We start from the raw sequence: 17,855 nt of genomic DNA, 5'->3' as shown, positions 1-17,855 counted from the left end.
AACTAGAGATTGAGAAAATCTTGTGATTCTACATCATCGTATCAAAGAGCTTGTATTTCGACATCATGGTGTTAACAAACCTATAGTTATACACCTTCTTAATCCCGATAGTGCTAAGGACATTGTTGTGCATCATGATATTACAAAGCTTATGATTCCTATTTTGGTTTTAAGTTATGAGATGACAAAACCTACTGCCTTATCATGAATCTTGATATTGAAAAGCAGATTATACTACTCCGTTATATTACAGACCTTACAGAGGTTATGTTCTTATTCGGGATATTCAAAAGATTAAAGTCAGGTTGGCTCTAAATCATGATATTACATAGTTAATGGTTCTATATTCTTAGCTGGAGGTTGTAAATCATGTTACTTAAGAGCTTGAGGTTCTAAATCGAGAATTTGAAGATATTATGATTCTAAATAATGATATTTTAAATCTTTAATATTAAATCATAATATTAAAGAGTTTATGGTTCTATATCATGATATTCTAGGCTTGAGGTTCTAAATCAAGAACTTGAAGAGATAATGGTTCTAAACCATTTTATGAAATAATGCATGGCTCAATATCATTATATTAAAGAGTTTATGGTTCTATATAATGATATTCTAAGCTTGGGGTTCTAAAAAAAGATAACAAAGAGCTTAAGTTTCTAAATCAAGTACTTGAAATGATAATGATTCTAAATTATGATATTCAATCAAAACCGATTGGTCCTATATCATAATAGTTAACAGTTTCTGGTTTTATATCACGAAAATCTAAATCTGAGGTTCTAAGATATGATTATTAAGAGCTTAAGCTTCTAAGATATACTTATTAAGAGCTCGAGGTTCTAAAACCTTATGGAACTATATCATGATATTGCATGGTATATGGTTCTATATCATGATATTCATGGTTTTGCATCTTTATTTTAAAAATCTTTGACTGTTTTATATTATGATATTGTTAGCTCATTCTTCTTCCTTATTTAACAATATCATGATAGCATGGATAGTAAAGAACTTATGGATCTAAATCGTCAAAACTAAGAGTTTTTGGTCTAAACATGTTACTGAGGAGATAATAGTTCACAATCATGATATTGAAGGGCCTGTGGTTTTAAATGATGATATTCAAAGGTTTATCATTTATAATTGTTTTTAACATTGCACATGCTACATGTATCTAGACCTTTTCATTTGTCAACCATCTTATAAAAAAAAGAATCATTATCAAAATTAAATAATAATTTATTTAATATTAAAACGCATTTAAATGGAAACAACTTTATTTCTTAAAAGTACGGATTATCTAAAACGGCTGAAAATTACATATAAATATTAATTTGAGTTATCGAGATGTGGTCACAGATAAATGCATATGGAATCAACATAGTCATGATTATAATCAATTAAAAGATTCGGAACGGACCGTTGGCGATTTAAACATATTACGATTAAAGTCAATAAGCTGAAAACAACGTTGATAAAAGTAAACATTATGTAAAAAAACCCATATAAATGTACAAGTGAACGACAAATACTTACAAGTATGTTGTAGTTTTAGGAATATTACTGGGTATTTGTGCTAAATTTTGTCCCGTACAATACAGTCTTGTTCCTTGGCATTCACACATTGTCAGTCCGGGTATGGTACATGGCAGAGCATAACCTTCTTTTAAAATACTGAGGGTCAAAACCGCTATCGTCTTAAACAACATGGTTCCAATTGTAATGTCGATACTCTTTGGAAAGTTACTAGATCAGAAAAATAAAACTGTTTGAAAAATCATGAAATTAAAATTTATCATTTAGTCTAGAGAACAACCTTATATGACGAAACAGAGCGGTAACCATTATGATAACATTTTAGAATAAATCAAACTAATAATTTTCTTAATATTTTTTAAATAATCAAGTTAATATATTGTTGAAATACTATAATTCAATTGTCTTTACTTACATTCCACTCAGTTCCAAATCCAACTGATTTAAACAAATTATTCTTGTAAAATAGAACTGTCTATAATGCTATACATATATACCTTAACAGTAGTATTTTTTGTACTATTAACGTATGAGGACGAAGGAAGCTAAAGACAATCTATTTTCATTGGCTTGCAGGAAACATTTTTTTTTCAGACAAGGAAGAACGTTTTGCTAAAGTAAACACGTCAAACAAAAAACAAGATGAAAAAAGAAATATTTAGCAACAGATGGCAATTCAAACTACTGAAGGAAAGCATCGTGTATGTTCTTTTGTAGTGAAACCTGTGTAATCAGACACACTTGAGGACCAGAATTAAATGTCGGATTAGCAGGGTGTCAGAAAACTCAGGGTTTTTCTGCAAGGATAGGCATATTTTGGGACCATGAAAATGTATCGGTTAAAGCAGGATGTTGAAATACTCAGGTGTCGGATTAGGCAGGTTACACACTGTATTGATAATAAAAGAATAAAACAGATAAATCATTCGCAAAACTGGGATTGCTGCTATCAGAGTCACAAAATCATGATATATCAAAGAATTGGTCAATTATGGACTTATTGGATAAATGCTGTTTTTGGATGTCTGTGAAAGAAAATGTCGAATTTTCATATGATGATGTTATAATTAGAGAATAATTAATGAAGTGTACGGACCGGTCTTTCATTAGTTTTTAATGAGGAGACATGAGAGGAAAAGATTACTTTAGCCGTATTTGGCACAACTTTTTGAATTTTGTATCCTCAATGCTCTTCAATGCGTCTGGCGTACTAAATTATAATCCTGGTACTTTTGATAACTATTTACACCACTGGGTCGAAGCCACTGCTGGTGGACGTTTCGTCCCCGGGGGTATCACCAGCCCACTTCGGTGTTGACATGAATATCAATTATGTGGTCATGTTTATAAATTTCCTGTTTACAAGACTTTGAATTTTTGAAAAAAACTAAGGATTTTCTTGTCCCAGGAATAGATTACCTTAGCCGTATTTGGCACAACTTTTTGGAATTTTGGATCCTCAACGCTCTTCAACTTTGTATTTGTTTGGCTTTATAACGATTTTGATATGAGCGCCACTGATGAGTCTTATGTAGACAAAACGCGCGTCTGGTGTACTAAATTATAATCCTGGTACTTTGGATAACTATTTACTATTGAACATTTGGAGGTGAAAAAAGTTAACTGATTTGGTTAAAACAATTGAAAACAGAAAATGATTCAATTGAAGTGATTGTTCAGAAAGCTTTAAAAGTAGCATATTTTGCCAATTGATAGTAAAAATCCATGTTCTAATGGAGTGGCTATATTGGTTTACGTCTGTCCGTCTATTTGTGTATTCCTCTGTCCATCCGTCTGTTTAATACCATTTCACCTATAAGCTTGATAATTTTAATGTTGCCGAATACTTGACATATAGTTCATGTTAATATAATTAATGACCATTTTTGAAATTTTATTCGCATAATACTTAGGAAATACAAAAAGGTTTTGTTGAAATATCCCTCGTGGATTTAAGCTAACTTTTGAAAATTCAATAAAGTGTGCTGCATTTGTGCAGTCGTAACTTATCAAACTCCTGTCTCATAGATTTTGAACAACGTACCGCTTACCAGGTAGTCTGTGTATTAATATTTTCAAATTATCAGCTGAGAGTCACAAAATGAAGCGTTATAAGCGCATCAAAGGAGTTCAAATTGGCTTCATATTGTATCGGACAGCCGATATGTTACGATACAAATATGCAGACAACCAGGTTATCAATATATCGGGTTGTATTTACGTATTTTGCATGATAGAAACAAGTGTTTTCTTTGTTTTATCAGCAAACCGAAAGATGACTTGATAATTTTGGTTTTAACTTATCAACGTCGGTTCATACATTTTGACGTCGCTGATATATCAGGAACAGGCCATCGTTTCACAAAGAATCGTACGACAATCTTAGATCGTACGTCGGTCGTAAGTCAAATCGTAAGTTTTTGACCGTTTCATAAACAATCGTAAGTAGAATTTTATCGCAAGTTTGATCGTAAACTTACGAGTATTAACAGGCAGTCGTAAGTCAAATCGTAGTGATTTAACCTGTCGACAATTTGTAAAAATCAACAACATTACATTATCTTAAAGAAAAATAAGTGTCATTGGATCATTAGAATACATGTATTTATGTTATAGTGTCCCAATCATAAGTAACTGAAAATTTTAATTCCTGAAATAATCGTATTTTCCAGTACATTTGACTTTTTTTCCTTTAACTTAACTTTCAATAGTCCAAATATTTGACCATAAAAACATAGAAGTGAGTACACTAGCACAGCACTATATATATACGGAGCCCGGATAGGGAGAGAGAGGGATCGGTACGTCGTGTCACGGTGCTTGTACTAACTGTGTACTAAATATTCAGCAAAAAAAGAAAATTATAAAAGCTTATTTGCTAGTTCTACAACATGTATCACTCATGTTTTACACGGACTTTATGAAGATAACAATAAATACATAGATATGTCAAGTCACTTAGATATTAAATTACAATCCTAGTTATGACCCCTTCCCCCACCCCCTTTTTCCCATCTATCAATGCATGTACTGCGGTTATACACTACAGCGGAGGACGATGTTTTTTATTGATAGACATTTTTGAATATATATTACGATTATTTTAAAACAAATAACAGTCCAAAAATTGAGAAAACAATCATTTATAAGTACATGAATGTATTGGTATCAATCCATAGTTTCAATGTAATTTACTAATTACACAGTTGTCATGCCCTCTATAAGGTTCGCGTTTTTTTAGGTATAAAATGTATGCTTCAACCCCGTACTTAATAACTGCTTGGATTTTTCTAATATATGTAGGTTTGAAAACTATCTTAATTCACTTTGCCATTATGGGATTGTTTATGTCTATAAATTTACTTATCAAATTTCATTTTCAAATTAAGAAAATTGTAAGAATCCTAAATTTTCCAATCCTAAATATGTTTAATTAAAGTTCATTTTTAATTTTATTTTTTTTAGGTGACGAGATTTTTATTTTTAAGTATTCAAGTGGATGGAAGGAAACATTAGAATTTCTTTGATTTTTCAAGTTCCCACCTTGATGAAAGAAAATAAATTCAACTATCTTTCAAATACAAACAAAAAAGTCAAGATCTTGTTGAAAGTTAGAATTTGGGATCTTAAAGTCATAATAAACGAGTGAAAAATAATGTTATTCCAACTCTTGAACTAATGCATACAAACGTCATAAACTAACTAGTCTTCTGTGCACGATTTATCATTTTTTTCGCATAAATTTCGTATAATCGTCATTTTTTTTTCAATCGGTCAGTGTTGTTGTGAAAATATGGCAGGTAATTAAAGTTCGTGTTTTGAAGCCGAAGTTTAAATATAAACGATTGTCACCTGTTTGTCAACAATCAACAAAAAGCATGAATATTGAGCATGTATTTAACATGTACAATCAGATAATAGTTTATTTTAAGGACATTCATGGGTATTGCGATCACCGGATTTTTACGAGATGGGTCACACTGAGGTCACTTTGCATACGGAAAATATGTCGGGGAATCGCTTCCTGGAAGGAAGCAATGAAAATAAAGTAAACTTCTTTTAAATATGAACAAATTAAAGAATTTTCTTAAGAAAAAAGTATATGCACATAATGAAAACTATCCATTCAGTTATAAAAAAAAAAGCACATGCATTATTTTTTTTAATTTGAGGTTTCTTAAGACTTTTTAAGAAATGAGCTCGAGCGAAATTATTTTCTCTGTGTCAAAATATTACAATTTTTTATTGTATAGGCAGCGCACGGTAGGTTGTCTCTTGAGTATGCATCTCCACGTAAAAAATAGTGTGTTCATTGTATACAGAATTGCTGAAATATTTTGAAAACATTTCATTGCCCCCCCTTCCGATTACATGTGCAAACTTTTGGGCAATCGTTTTAATATTATAATTTGAGCATTTTCGAATTATACGGATGCTAGCAGATACATGTGGTAAATATACTAAACTAGAAGAAAAATGTCAAAGATAGAGAAACGTGGCGTTAAACATCAGCAATAAATCAAAATCAATACTATAATTATCATAAAGAATATCGACAATCTTTTGTGGAATACGAGATATATCCTTTGTTGTATTGAGAACTATTTCCTCATTATATTTGTCTCAAAATCTCATACATCTTCGCCATATATTAATTCTTTTAAAAAATGATAATTACGCATTTTGTCTCGGTCAAGGATTTTTATAGTAAGTAAATCTTTATATACAGGTGGAGACCGTCAAAAGTTTTGTTCCTACATGAAGAGTGTACTTTTTTTTATGGAGATTGAGATATAACTTAAAAACAGATGTACAACTTAATGTTTAATATGCCTACCAAAATAATCCCCCCCTTCCAAAAAAAAAAAGAAAACACAAAAAAAAAAAAAAAAAAAAAAATACAATTGCACACAGGCTGAGACATGACTCGTAAATGTTTGTTTTGTTATTTAGTTCATCCACACAAATGAGGGAAAGGGGGGGGGGGGGGGCGGGATCGGAACTCCGGGATCGGGTATTTTTAAATACGGGATTTCGGAATTAATCTTTTCGGGATCCGGGAATTCTTTTTTCGAATTTCGGGATGGCGGGATTTATTTTAAATTACTTTAAATTCGGGACCTCTGGATTTCATTTTTTAAAGTCCGGGATTTCGAAATCAGGACCCCTCCTATTTTTTTAGTAGGTATATAGTAGTAGTATGATATAGAGATGATCGATATAATCTCGTTCTCGACCTTCAAGTTTTATGGGTGAAATAGAATTGAGAACAGTTCTATTCTATATTTGAGATGCTACTTTCAGGGTACATTTTTTTTTATTCGGTTAATTTTTACCCATATATTATATATAATTTTTATATAGAACAATTTCCTTTGAGGAGACAACCATACGAATCAATACTAGTAAGACAATTCTTTTAAGGATCCACTGAATGTTCTTTTATTAGGATAATATTCCATGTATAACTCTTTAAACCATAAACTATTTATACATGTATCTATTAAAAAGATTTGTGTTCTATTTTTAACATCGAAACTTTCAACAAAATTGCGGACGTAAAAGAAAACACCATTAGAAAAAAACAAACACGTCAGAATACAAAATGTAGCGATGGATTAATGATCGTGAAACATCATTTTTGTTTATTTTTCCTTTGCTATAGTCTAAAAACTGTTGTCAGTGTATATAAAGTGCGAATCCAGCTAGTTCATTTTTACTGTTATATGCGGGTATGTCTATTGTAGAATAAAGGATCATGGGAAAACTGTATTTGTTTACGTTTTGAAAATATCAAGTTAAAGGATTTTAAGTTAAGTTTTAACATAAAATTATTTTCATTGTGATATGTCTTTATAATATACAAACATAGCATTAAAGTTCAAATAAGTGTTATAAAAGCATCATAATATAGCATATCGATTATTGAAAGCGATCCATTTTAACTATAAATGCGATGAATTATCACTGTTAGTGCAGTCATTATTAATGTAGAATTTTCAAAGATGCGAGGAATTTTTATTGTAGAATTATGTGATAAATGCACTTGCAACAAATGAAAAAAACTTAGTTGATAACTTTAGGATTTATGATACATGTATTTCCAAATTGAAATACAAACTCCTCATTCATTCTTCAAATATATAGCTTTTCAAACTTGTAACAAAAGCGATTCTCAAAATGTCATATTGGATTCTTCAGATTACGTTTAGACTCCTTGATTTTAACTTATATAGGGAATCACTGGAACGTGACAGCAGCGGGCCCTCTTAGGCAGTCAGTGGGCCCCTACGTATGCAAAATTCTAGATCCGCGAATGGATACTACCGCAGAGGTAAAACCATGCACATTTGGGTTATTGTACACAAAATGCATGCTACAATTCATTTTTGTTGATTTTAGACCCTATGGAACTCTATGTGGGCTATTTTAGCAACTAGGCAAAAAATCCCCAAACTAGATACAAGGTTAGATTCAGCATGTTAACGAATTCCAAATATCTTTACTAAAGAACTTTTGTCTATAAATTTGGACCCCACAAAATTGAAAAAGGGACCAAATATATAAAAAAAAATGCATGCATCGGATACATTTGTTATTGAAGGCATGACTGTAACAATAGGATGAATATACAATTGAAAAATATCTTATAATTCTGGGGTCTCATTTGGGGGTTCTGATCCCGGATCCCGCTTACTGTTTTGGCAGATTCCCGTATTCCGCTTATTGTTTTGTCAGATTCCCGTATCCAGCTTATACTATGCAGTTCTAATTTTTTGTAATTATCCGTGTCCCGCTAGACTTCATTTCCCGTTTTTCACTACACAATCATTTGATTTTCACCTGTCACGCTTGCAAAAAATCGGCAATCCGGCGTGACGCTTATACCCAAATGCGACCCACTATTTTACTCTATTTTGACTCATATTAAGCCCATTATAAATATATTAAAAAAGTAGCGTGGATTTTTTTATCCCTTTTTATCCCGTCTCGTTTCGTTTTTGAGCCATATATAGATGTCGTATGTGACAATGAGACAACTCTCCATCCGAGTCACAATTTATAAAAGTAGACCATTACACGTCAAAACACGGTCTTCAACATGGAGTTTTGGCTCACACCGAACAGCAAGGGCTTCAGTGTAAAACCTTTTAAACGGGAAAACAAAGGTGCAATATATACCAAGATGTACGTAATTAGTGGTGAAATGGATAAAAAAATAAATAAGGATAAAGATCCCTATACGCTTTATAAGAAACTAAATGGAATACATTTGAAATAAATGTTATTTCTATTGAATTTATTAGAGTGTTTTAAAACCAAACTTTTCTCCGTAAGTTAAATTTTATCAAATCTTTCTCTTACTTTATCTATTATTTGAGCAAGTCGGCTAAATTAAGGCTTTACAGCTAATTTCCTAATGCATGTAAAGCAAAACTTTGGTTGGCTTGCTTGCTTTGTTGGTTAAATTGTTTATACAAACTTTGTAAATAAGATTGACATTTTTAAACAACATGAATAAGCATAGTTTAACCTGTATTTTTAAAATTTGAATTAAATTGGGTGTTATCATAATGATTATTAAGGGCATACGATACAGTTACAGGGGAGGTAATGACGTTGCTAACGTAAAATGTTATTTTCGCGACGTCAAACTATGACATATCGGGAAAAGATGCATTTTTCGACTGATTTTTATCATTCAAACTGATTTAATTTGAAAACGAGTGCATGGACCCCTATTTTTTAAAACGGCAATTTGTTTCATTTTGCAAGGAGATTATGTGACCCAAATTTTATAAAACTGTAAATAGAGGAACTTTTTTAATTTTGATAAATATGCAGCAAAAAATGACGTTTGTTCCTCTATTCATGAATATTTGATAAATATGAGTTATTTCTGAATAAAAATTGCATAATTTTTAATGATACTTATAAAATACAGAAATTACCGATTATTTAACAAAAAAACATTTGTGTTTATCTTTTAAAACAAAAAAGTTATGTCTTTCTTTCGAAAAAGAAAATACGGATGCGCATCAAAGGAGTTCAAATTGGCTTCATATTGTATCGGACAGCCGATATGTTACGATACAAATATGCAGACAACCAGGTTATCAATATATCGGGTTGTATTTACGTATTTTGCATGATAGAAACAAGTGTTTTCTTTGTTTTATCAGCAAACCGAAAGATGACTTGATAATTTTGGTTTTAACTTATCAACGTCGGTTCATACATTTTGACGTCGCTGATATATCAGGAACAGGCCATCGTTTCACAAAGAATCGTACGACAATCTTAGATCGTACGTCGGTCGTAAGTCAAATCGTAAGTTTTTGACCGTTTCATAAACAATCGTAAGTAGAATTTTATCGCAAGTTTGATCGTAAACTTACGAGTATTAACAGGCAGTCGTAAGTCAAATCGTAGTGATTTAACCTGTCGACAATTTGTAAAAATCAACAACATTACATTATCTTAAAGAAAAATAAGTGTCATTGGATCATTAGAATACATGTATTTATGTTATAGTGTCCCAATCATAAGTAACTGAAAATTTTAATTCCTGAAATAATCGTATTTTCCAGTACATTTGACTTTTTTTCCTTTAACTTAACTTTCAATAGTCCAAATATTTGACCATAAAAACATAGAAGTGAGTACGCTAGCACAGCACTATATATATACGGAGCCCGGATAGGGAGAGAGAGGGATCGGTACGTCGTGTCACGGTGCTTGTACTAACTGTGTACTAAATATTCAGCAAAAAAAGAAAATTATAAAAGCTTATTTGCTAGTTCTACAACATGTATCACTCATGTTTTACACGGACTTTATGAAGATAACAATAAATACATAGATATGTCAAGTCACTTAGATATTAAATTACAATCCTAGTTATGACCCCTTCCCCCACCCCCTTTTTCCCATCTATCAATGCATGTACTGCGGTTATACACTACAGCGGAGGACGATGTTTTTTATTGATAGACATTTTTGAATATATATTACGATTATTTTAAAACAAATAACAGTCCAAAAATTGAGAAAACAATCATTTATAAGTACATGAATGTATTGGTATCAATCCATAGTTTCAATGTAATTTACTAATTACACAGTTGTCATGCCCTCTATAAGGTTCGCGTTTTTTTAGGTATAAAATGTATGCTTCAACCCCGTACTTAATAACTGCTTGGATTTTTCTAATATATGTAGGTTTGAAAACTATCTTAATTCACTTTGCCATTATGGGATTGTTTATGTCTATAAATTTACTTATCAAATTTCATTTTCAAATTAAGAAAATTGTAAGAATCCTAAATTTTCCAATCCTAAATATGTTTAATTAAAGTTCATTTTTAATTTTATTTTTTTTAGGTGACGAGATTTTTATTTTTAAGTATTCAAGTGGATGGAAGGAAACATTAGAATTTCTTTGATTTTTCAAGTTCCCACCTTGATGAAAGAAAATAAATTCAACTATCTTTCAAATACAAACAAAAAAGTCAAGATCTTGTTGAAAGTTAGAATTTGGGATCTTAAAGTCATAATAAACGAGTGAAAAATAATGTTATTCCAACTCTTGAACTAATGCATACAAACGTCATAAACTTACTAGTCTTCTGTGCACGATTTTATCATTTTTTTCGCATAAATTTCGTATAATCGTCATTTTTTTTTCAATCGGTCAGTGTTGTTGTGAAAATATGGCAGGTAATTAAAGTTCGTGTTTTGAAGCCGAAGTTTAAATATAAACGATTGTCACCTGTTTGTCAACAATCAACAAAAAGCATGAATATTGAGCATGTATTTAACATGTACAATCAGATAATAGTTTATTTTAAGGACATTCATGGGTATTGCGATCACCGGATTTTTACGAGATGGGTCACACTGAGGTCACTTTGCATACGGAAAATATGTCGGGGAATCGCTTCCTGGAAGGAAGCAATGAAAATAAAGTAAACTTCTTTTAAATATGAACAAATTAAAGAATTTTCTTAAGAAAAAAGTATATGCACATAATGAAAACTATCCATTCAGTTATAAAAAAAAAAGCACATGCATTATTTTTTTTAATTTGAGGTTTCTTAAGACTTTTTAAGAAATGAGCTCGAGCGAAATTATTTTCTCTGTGTCAAAATATTACAATTTTTTATTGTATAGGCAGCGCACGGTAGGTTGTCTCTTGAGTATGCATCTCCACGTAAAAAATAGTGTGTTCATTGTATACAGAATTGCTGAAATATTTTGAAAACATTTCATTGCCCCCCCTCCCGATTACATGTGCAAACTTTTGGGCAATCGTTTTAATATTATAATTTGAGCATTTTCGAATTATACGGATGCTAGCAGATACATGTGGTAAATATACTAAACTAGAAGAAAAATGTCAAAGATAGAGAAACGTGGCGTTAAACATCAGCAATAAATCAAAATCAATACTATAATTATCATAAAGAATATCGACAATCTTTTGTGGAATACGAGATATATCCTTTGTTGTATTGAGAACTATTTCCTCATTATATTTGTCTCAAAATCTCATACATCTTCGCCATATATTAATTCTTTTAAAAAATGATAATTACGCATTTTGTCTCGGTCAAGGATTTTTATAGTAAGTAAATCTTTATATACAGGTGGAGACCGTCAAAAGTTTTGTTCCTACATGAAGAGTGTACTTTTTTTTATGGAGATTGAGATATAACTTAAAAACAGATGTACAACTTAATGTTTAATATGCCTACCAAAATAATCCCCCCCTTCCAAAAAAAAAAAGAAAACACAAAAAAAAAAAAAAAAAAAAAAAATACAATTGCACACAGGCTGAGACATGACTCGTAAATGTTTGTTTTGTTATTTAGTTCATCCACACAAATGAGGGAAAGGGGGGGGGGGCGGGATCGGAACTCCGGGATCGGGTATTTTTAAATACGGGATTTCGGAATTAATCTTTTCGGGATCCGGGAATTCTTTTTTCGAATTTCGGGATGGCGGGATTTATTTTAAATTACTTTAAATTCGGGACCTCTGGATTTCATTTTTTAAAGTCCGGGATTTCGAAATCAGGACCCCTCCTATTTTTTTAGTAGGTATATAGTAGTAGTATGATATAGAGATGATCGATATAATCTCGTTCTCGACCTTCAAGTTTTATGGGTGAAATAGAATTGAGAACAGTTCTATTCTATATTTGAGATGCTACTTTCAGGGTACATTTTTTTTTTATTCGGTTAATTTTTACCCATATATTATATATAATTTTTATATAGAACAATTTCCTTTGAGGAGACAACCATACGAATCAATACTAGTAAGACAATTCTTTTAAGGATCCACTGAATGTTCTTTTATTAGGATAATATTCCATGTATAACTCTTTAAACCATAAACTATTTATACATGTATCTATTAAAAAGATTTGTGTTCTATTTTTAACATCGAAACTTTCAACAAAATTGCGGACGTAAAAGAAAACACCATTAGAAAAAAACAAACACGTCAGAATACAAAATGTAGCGATGGATTAATGATCGTGAAACATCATTTTTGTTTATTTTTCCTTTGCTATAGTCTAAAAACTGTTGTCAGTGTATATAAAGTGCGAATCCAGCTAGTTCATTTTTACTGTTATATGCGGGTATGTCTATTGTAGAATAAAGGATCATGGGAAAACTGTATTTGTTTACGTTTTGAAAATATCAAGTTAAAGGATTTTAAGTTAAGTTTTAACATAAAATTATTTTCATTGTGATATGTCTTTATAATATACAAACATAGCATTAAAGTTCAAATAAGTGTTATAAAAGCATCATAATATAGCATATCGATTATTGAAAGCGATCCATTTTAACTATAAATGCGATGAATTATCACTGTTAGTGCAGTCATTATTAATGTAGAATTTTCAAAGATGCGAGGAATTTTTATTGTAGAATTATGTGATAAATGCACTTGCAACAAATGAAAAAAACTTAGTTGATAACTTTAGGATTTATGATACATGTATTTCCAAATTGAAATACAAACTCCTCATTCATTCTTCAAATATATAGCTTTTCAAACTTGTAACAAAAGCGATTCTCAAAATGTCATATTGGATTCTTCAGATTACGTTTAGACTCCTTGATTTTAACTTATATAGGGAATCACTGGAACGTGACAGCAGCGGGCCCTCTTAGGCAGTCAGTGGGCCCCTACGTATGCAAAATTCTAGATCCGCGAATGGATACTACCGCAGAGGTAAAACCATGCACATTTGGGTTATTGTACACAAAATGCATGCTACAATTCATTTTTGTTGATTTTAGACCCTATGGAACTCTATGTGGGCTATTTTAGCAACTAGGCAAAAAATCCCCAAACTAGATACAAGGTTAGATTCAGCATGTTAACGAATTCCAAATATCTTTACTAAAGAACTTTTGTCTATAAATTTGGACCCCACAAAATTGAAAAAGGGACCAAATATATAAAAAAAAATGCATGCATCGGATACATTTGTTATTGAAGGCATGACTGTAACAATAGGATGAATATACAATTGAAAAATATCTTATAATTCTGGGGTCTCATTTGGGGGTTCTGATCCCGGATCCCGCTTACTGTTTTGGCAGATTCCCGTATTCCGCTTATTGTTTTGTCAGATTCCCGTATCCAGCTTATACTATGCAGTTCTAATTTTTTGTAATTATCCGTGTCCCGCTAGACTTCATTTCCCGTTTTTCACTACACAATCATTTGATTTTCACCTGTCACGCTTGCAAAAAATCGGCAATCCGGCGTGACGCTTATACCCAAATGCGACCCACTATTTTACTCTATTTTGACTCATATTAAGCCCATTATAAATATATTAAAAAAGTAGCGTGGATTTTTTTATCCCTTTTTATCCCGTCTCGTTTCGTTTTTGAGCCATATATAGATGTCGTATGTGACAATGAGACAACTCTCCATCCGAGTCACAATTTATAAAAGTAGACCATTACACGTCAAAACACGGTCTTCAACATGGAGTTTTGGCTCACACCGAACAGCAAGGGCTTCAGTGTAAAACCTTTTAAACGGGAAAACAAAGGTGCAATATATACCAAGATGTACGTAATTAGTGGTGAAATGGATAAAAAAATAAATAAGGATAAAGATCCCTATACGCTTTATAAGAAACTAAATGGAATACATTTGAAATAAATGTTATTTCTATTGAATTTATTAGAGTGTTTTAAAACCAAACTTTTCTCCGTAAGTTAAATTTTATCAAATCTTTCTCTTACTTTATCTATTATTTGAGCAAGTCGGCTAAATTAAGGCTTTACAGCTAATTTCCTAATGCATGTAAAGCAAAACTTTGGTTGGCTTGCTTGCTTTGTTGGTAAAATTGTTTATACAAACTTTGTAAATAAGATTGACATTTTTAAACAACATGAATAAGCATAGTTTAACCTGTATTTTTAAAATTTGAATTAAATTGGGTGTTATCATAATGATTATTAAGGGCATACGATACAGTTACAGGGGAGGTAATGACGTTGCTAACGTAAAATGTTATTTTCGCGACGTCAAACTATGACATATCGGGAAAAGATGCATTTTTCGACTGATTTTTATCATTCAAACTGATTTAATTTGAAAACGAGTGCATGGACCCCTATTTTTTAAAACGGCAATTTGTTTCATTTTGCAAGGAGATTATGTGACCCAAATTTTATAAAACTGTAAATAGAGGAACTTTTTTAATTTTGATAAATATGCAGCAAAAAATGACGTTTGTTCCTCTATTCATGAATATTTGATAAATATGAGTTATTTCTGAATAAAAATTGCATAATTTTTAATGATACTTATAAAATACAGAAATTACCGATTATTTAACAAAAAAACATTTGTGTTTATCTTTTAAAACAAAAAAGTTATGTCTTTCTTTCGAAAAAGAAAATACGGACACAAATCTGAATTTTGAGCAAATATACAAAATTTCGACCTCATTTTACTCAAAAAGTAGCACATGAAGGTAGATTTTTTATTACATATTTGATTTAATCAGGTCAAAAATAGCCTATATGCAAATTTTCATCAACTTGTAAATACAGGTTCAAAACTGTATCGTATGCCCTTAAATTAAAAAAAAAGCAAGCAAATCAACTAAAGTCTTGCTCTACATGCTTAAAGAAATGAGCTGTAATAGATAAAAAAAATAATAATTATACAGTGAAAATGCACCGCATATACAATACTAATGATTCGCTCCACAGTGAAAATGAAAGAATAGTATCATTATTCGACAGTAAACATGACTAGCATTACGAAATCATCATAGTGGAATTTAGTTAAATATGAAGAAACTGAATGACAAAACATGTTCTACGTTACACAACATTAATAATTGTATTAAAATGAATATTTTTTACTGCAACAACATCTTACATGTTAGTTATAAAGCACCTGCACGATCTGTTCGTGAAATGTCCTAAATATTCACCTATTTTGGTATATATTGCACAGCTGGATGGCTTTAGGCGCGATAAAACCCCGCTCGCATCTCTTACTTTGTTTTTTTAATTCGCCGAGCGGAGCGAGGCGAATAAATTTTGGGACCTTTTTTTGGCTAAAAACATAAAATAAGTGTAAAATGCACTTTTTAAACGGTTCTTGACGTGGGGCATGTATATTTAATAGTTGCTGTTAAGTGTAAGAGTTGGACATTTTTGATGTTGTATTCTCCCCATACATAAATTGTCTATCATAAAATTATAGTATGGGTCAAAAGCTATGCACTGATATAATTGATGTGGGACTTGTCAGTAAAAAATTGACATGGACAATTCTCGCTTGTTGTATGTTAAGTTAGCATAAACTCACAGATTTCTTGTTGTAAACAAGATACACGCCGCGCTAGTCGATGAATTTTACAATACGAGCGATACGAGTTAAAAAAGACAAACAAGCAATTTTTATACAAATGTTTGGTTGATATGTTTTACCCAACACAATTGAAAATTAACCAAAGGCTATTGATGAGTCTGAAACGACAACGAATTTGTGAATGACGGTCGACAAATGGAGACATAAAGGCCACACCAGCAGGCAGGTTGCAGTCTGATCTTGATAAAAGTATTCGATATATCAGTTCATGCAAACCCCCGTCCCGAAAAAAGTACGCCCGTTTTTTATTTATTATGTTCATTTAATGCTATATTATTCTGTTGGAAATTTTCGTTTCTATTAGCCAAAAAGTGGACAAGATTATTGTTTTCAATCTAAATACGGCCAGACTCTCAGATCTCAGACTGCCTCCTCAAACAATGGCTCGAACCTTGCACTTTAAATCGATCCAGAGCTTATACTGACTGGGGATAATTATTCAGCTATGCTATTTTAAGATAGGCGCGGGCGTTTGGGGTTAAACATAATTTCGTAGGTAAATAATATTAATGTGGAACTTTTTTCATGAGATTATAATAGAGTATAACTTTTTTTGGTTGAATTGTGAAATAGAAGTCAATACGTTCTTGCTCACTCCTTTGTCGCTTTGAAGGTGTCATAATTTTTCATGCTCAGAATTGCAAATGTGTTCCTGTAATTTGAATTTCAAAATGACTGAGTGACGTTTTTTCGACGAACTGGTCAACTCAACCATACCGAATCACTCTACTGTGATGCGACTGCCATATAAGTTAGAGGTTTAGCACTATAAAACCAGGTTCAATCCATCATTTTCTACATTTGAAAATGCCTGTACCAAGTCAGGAATATGACAGTTGTTGTCCATTCGTTTGATGTGTTTTATCATTTGAATTTGCCATTTGATTAGGGACTTTCCGTTTTGAACTTTCCTCGGAGTTCAGTATTTTGTAGTTTTACTTTTGAAATAATCAGTAAATACTGGCGACAAAAAAAAAAATCTGTATATGAAAAGAAATGTCTCATAAAAATTAAATACACGGGAAATGGCAAAGTTTACGAAGTCTAGTCTAAGTCCAAGCAAAAAGGGGGGGGGGGTACGCCCTCATGCCCCCCTCTGTATCCGCCACTACACGCAGTTACTGACAGCTTGTTCAAAGCCAATAACAAATAATAAAAAAATCAAGCATCTAAGACTAAATTCTTACCAAGATTTCTGTAAATCAGTGTTGATTGAGACCCACTGGAAAGAAATGCACCACTATTATTCTGTGTAACAGATTGTCATTCTTGCGTCAACCAGATTGATTTCTTGTTTTACTTCATTTGAATTTTAAAAGTGTAAGAAAAATTGATTTCTTGTCCAAAAATACCGTGTGTTGCACTTATAAACATTTCTTCCTGTT

At 31.6% G+C, this 17,855-nt stretch overlaps 1 protein-coding gene across 3 annotated transcripts in view; it reads right to left on the bottom strand.

Annotated features, from left to right (window-relative positions):
* The window catches only part of LOC139491605 (leucine-rich repeat-containing protein 70-like), a 34,571-nt gene extending 16,836 nt beyond the window's left edge, over window positions 1–17,735 (bottom strand). For 2 of the 3 annotated variants that reach the window (XM_071279369.1, XM_071279371.1), the window contains exons 1-2: window positions 1,955–2,055; window positions 1,540–1,749 (exon numbers count right to left, since the gene is read on the bottom strand). In XM_071279369.1, coding sequence (XP_071135470.1) covers window positions 1,540–1,712 — 173 coding nt within the window. In that variant the 5' untranslated portion in view covers window positions 1,713–1,749; window positions 1,955–2,055. Of the gene's footprint in view, window positions 1–1,539; window positions 1,750–1,954; window positions 2,056–17,657 lie in introns of those variants that run through there. The other variant, XM_071279370.1, reaches the window with a different exon arrangement.
* Window positions 17,736–17,855: the final 120 nt, after the last annotated feature.

This window comes from Mytilus edulis, chromosome 10 (assembly GCF_963676685.1).
Source record: "Mytilus edulis chromosome 10, xbMytEdul2.2, whole genome shotgun sequence".
Lineage (NCBI taxonomy): Eukaryota > Metazoa > Mollusca > Bivalvia > Mytilida > Mytilidae > Mytilus > Mytilus edulis.
The sequence above is the reverse complement of the archived record's forward strand: the minus strand, read 5'-3'. Positions and strand labels throughout refer to the sequence as shown.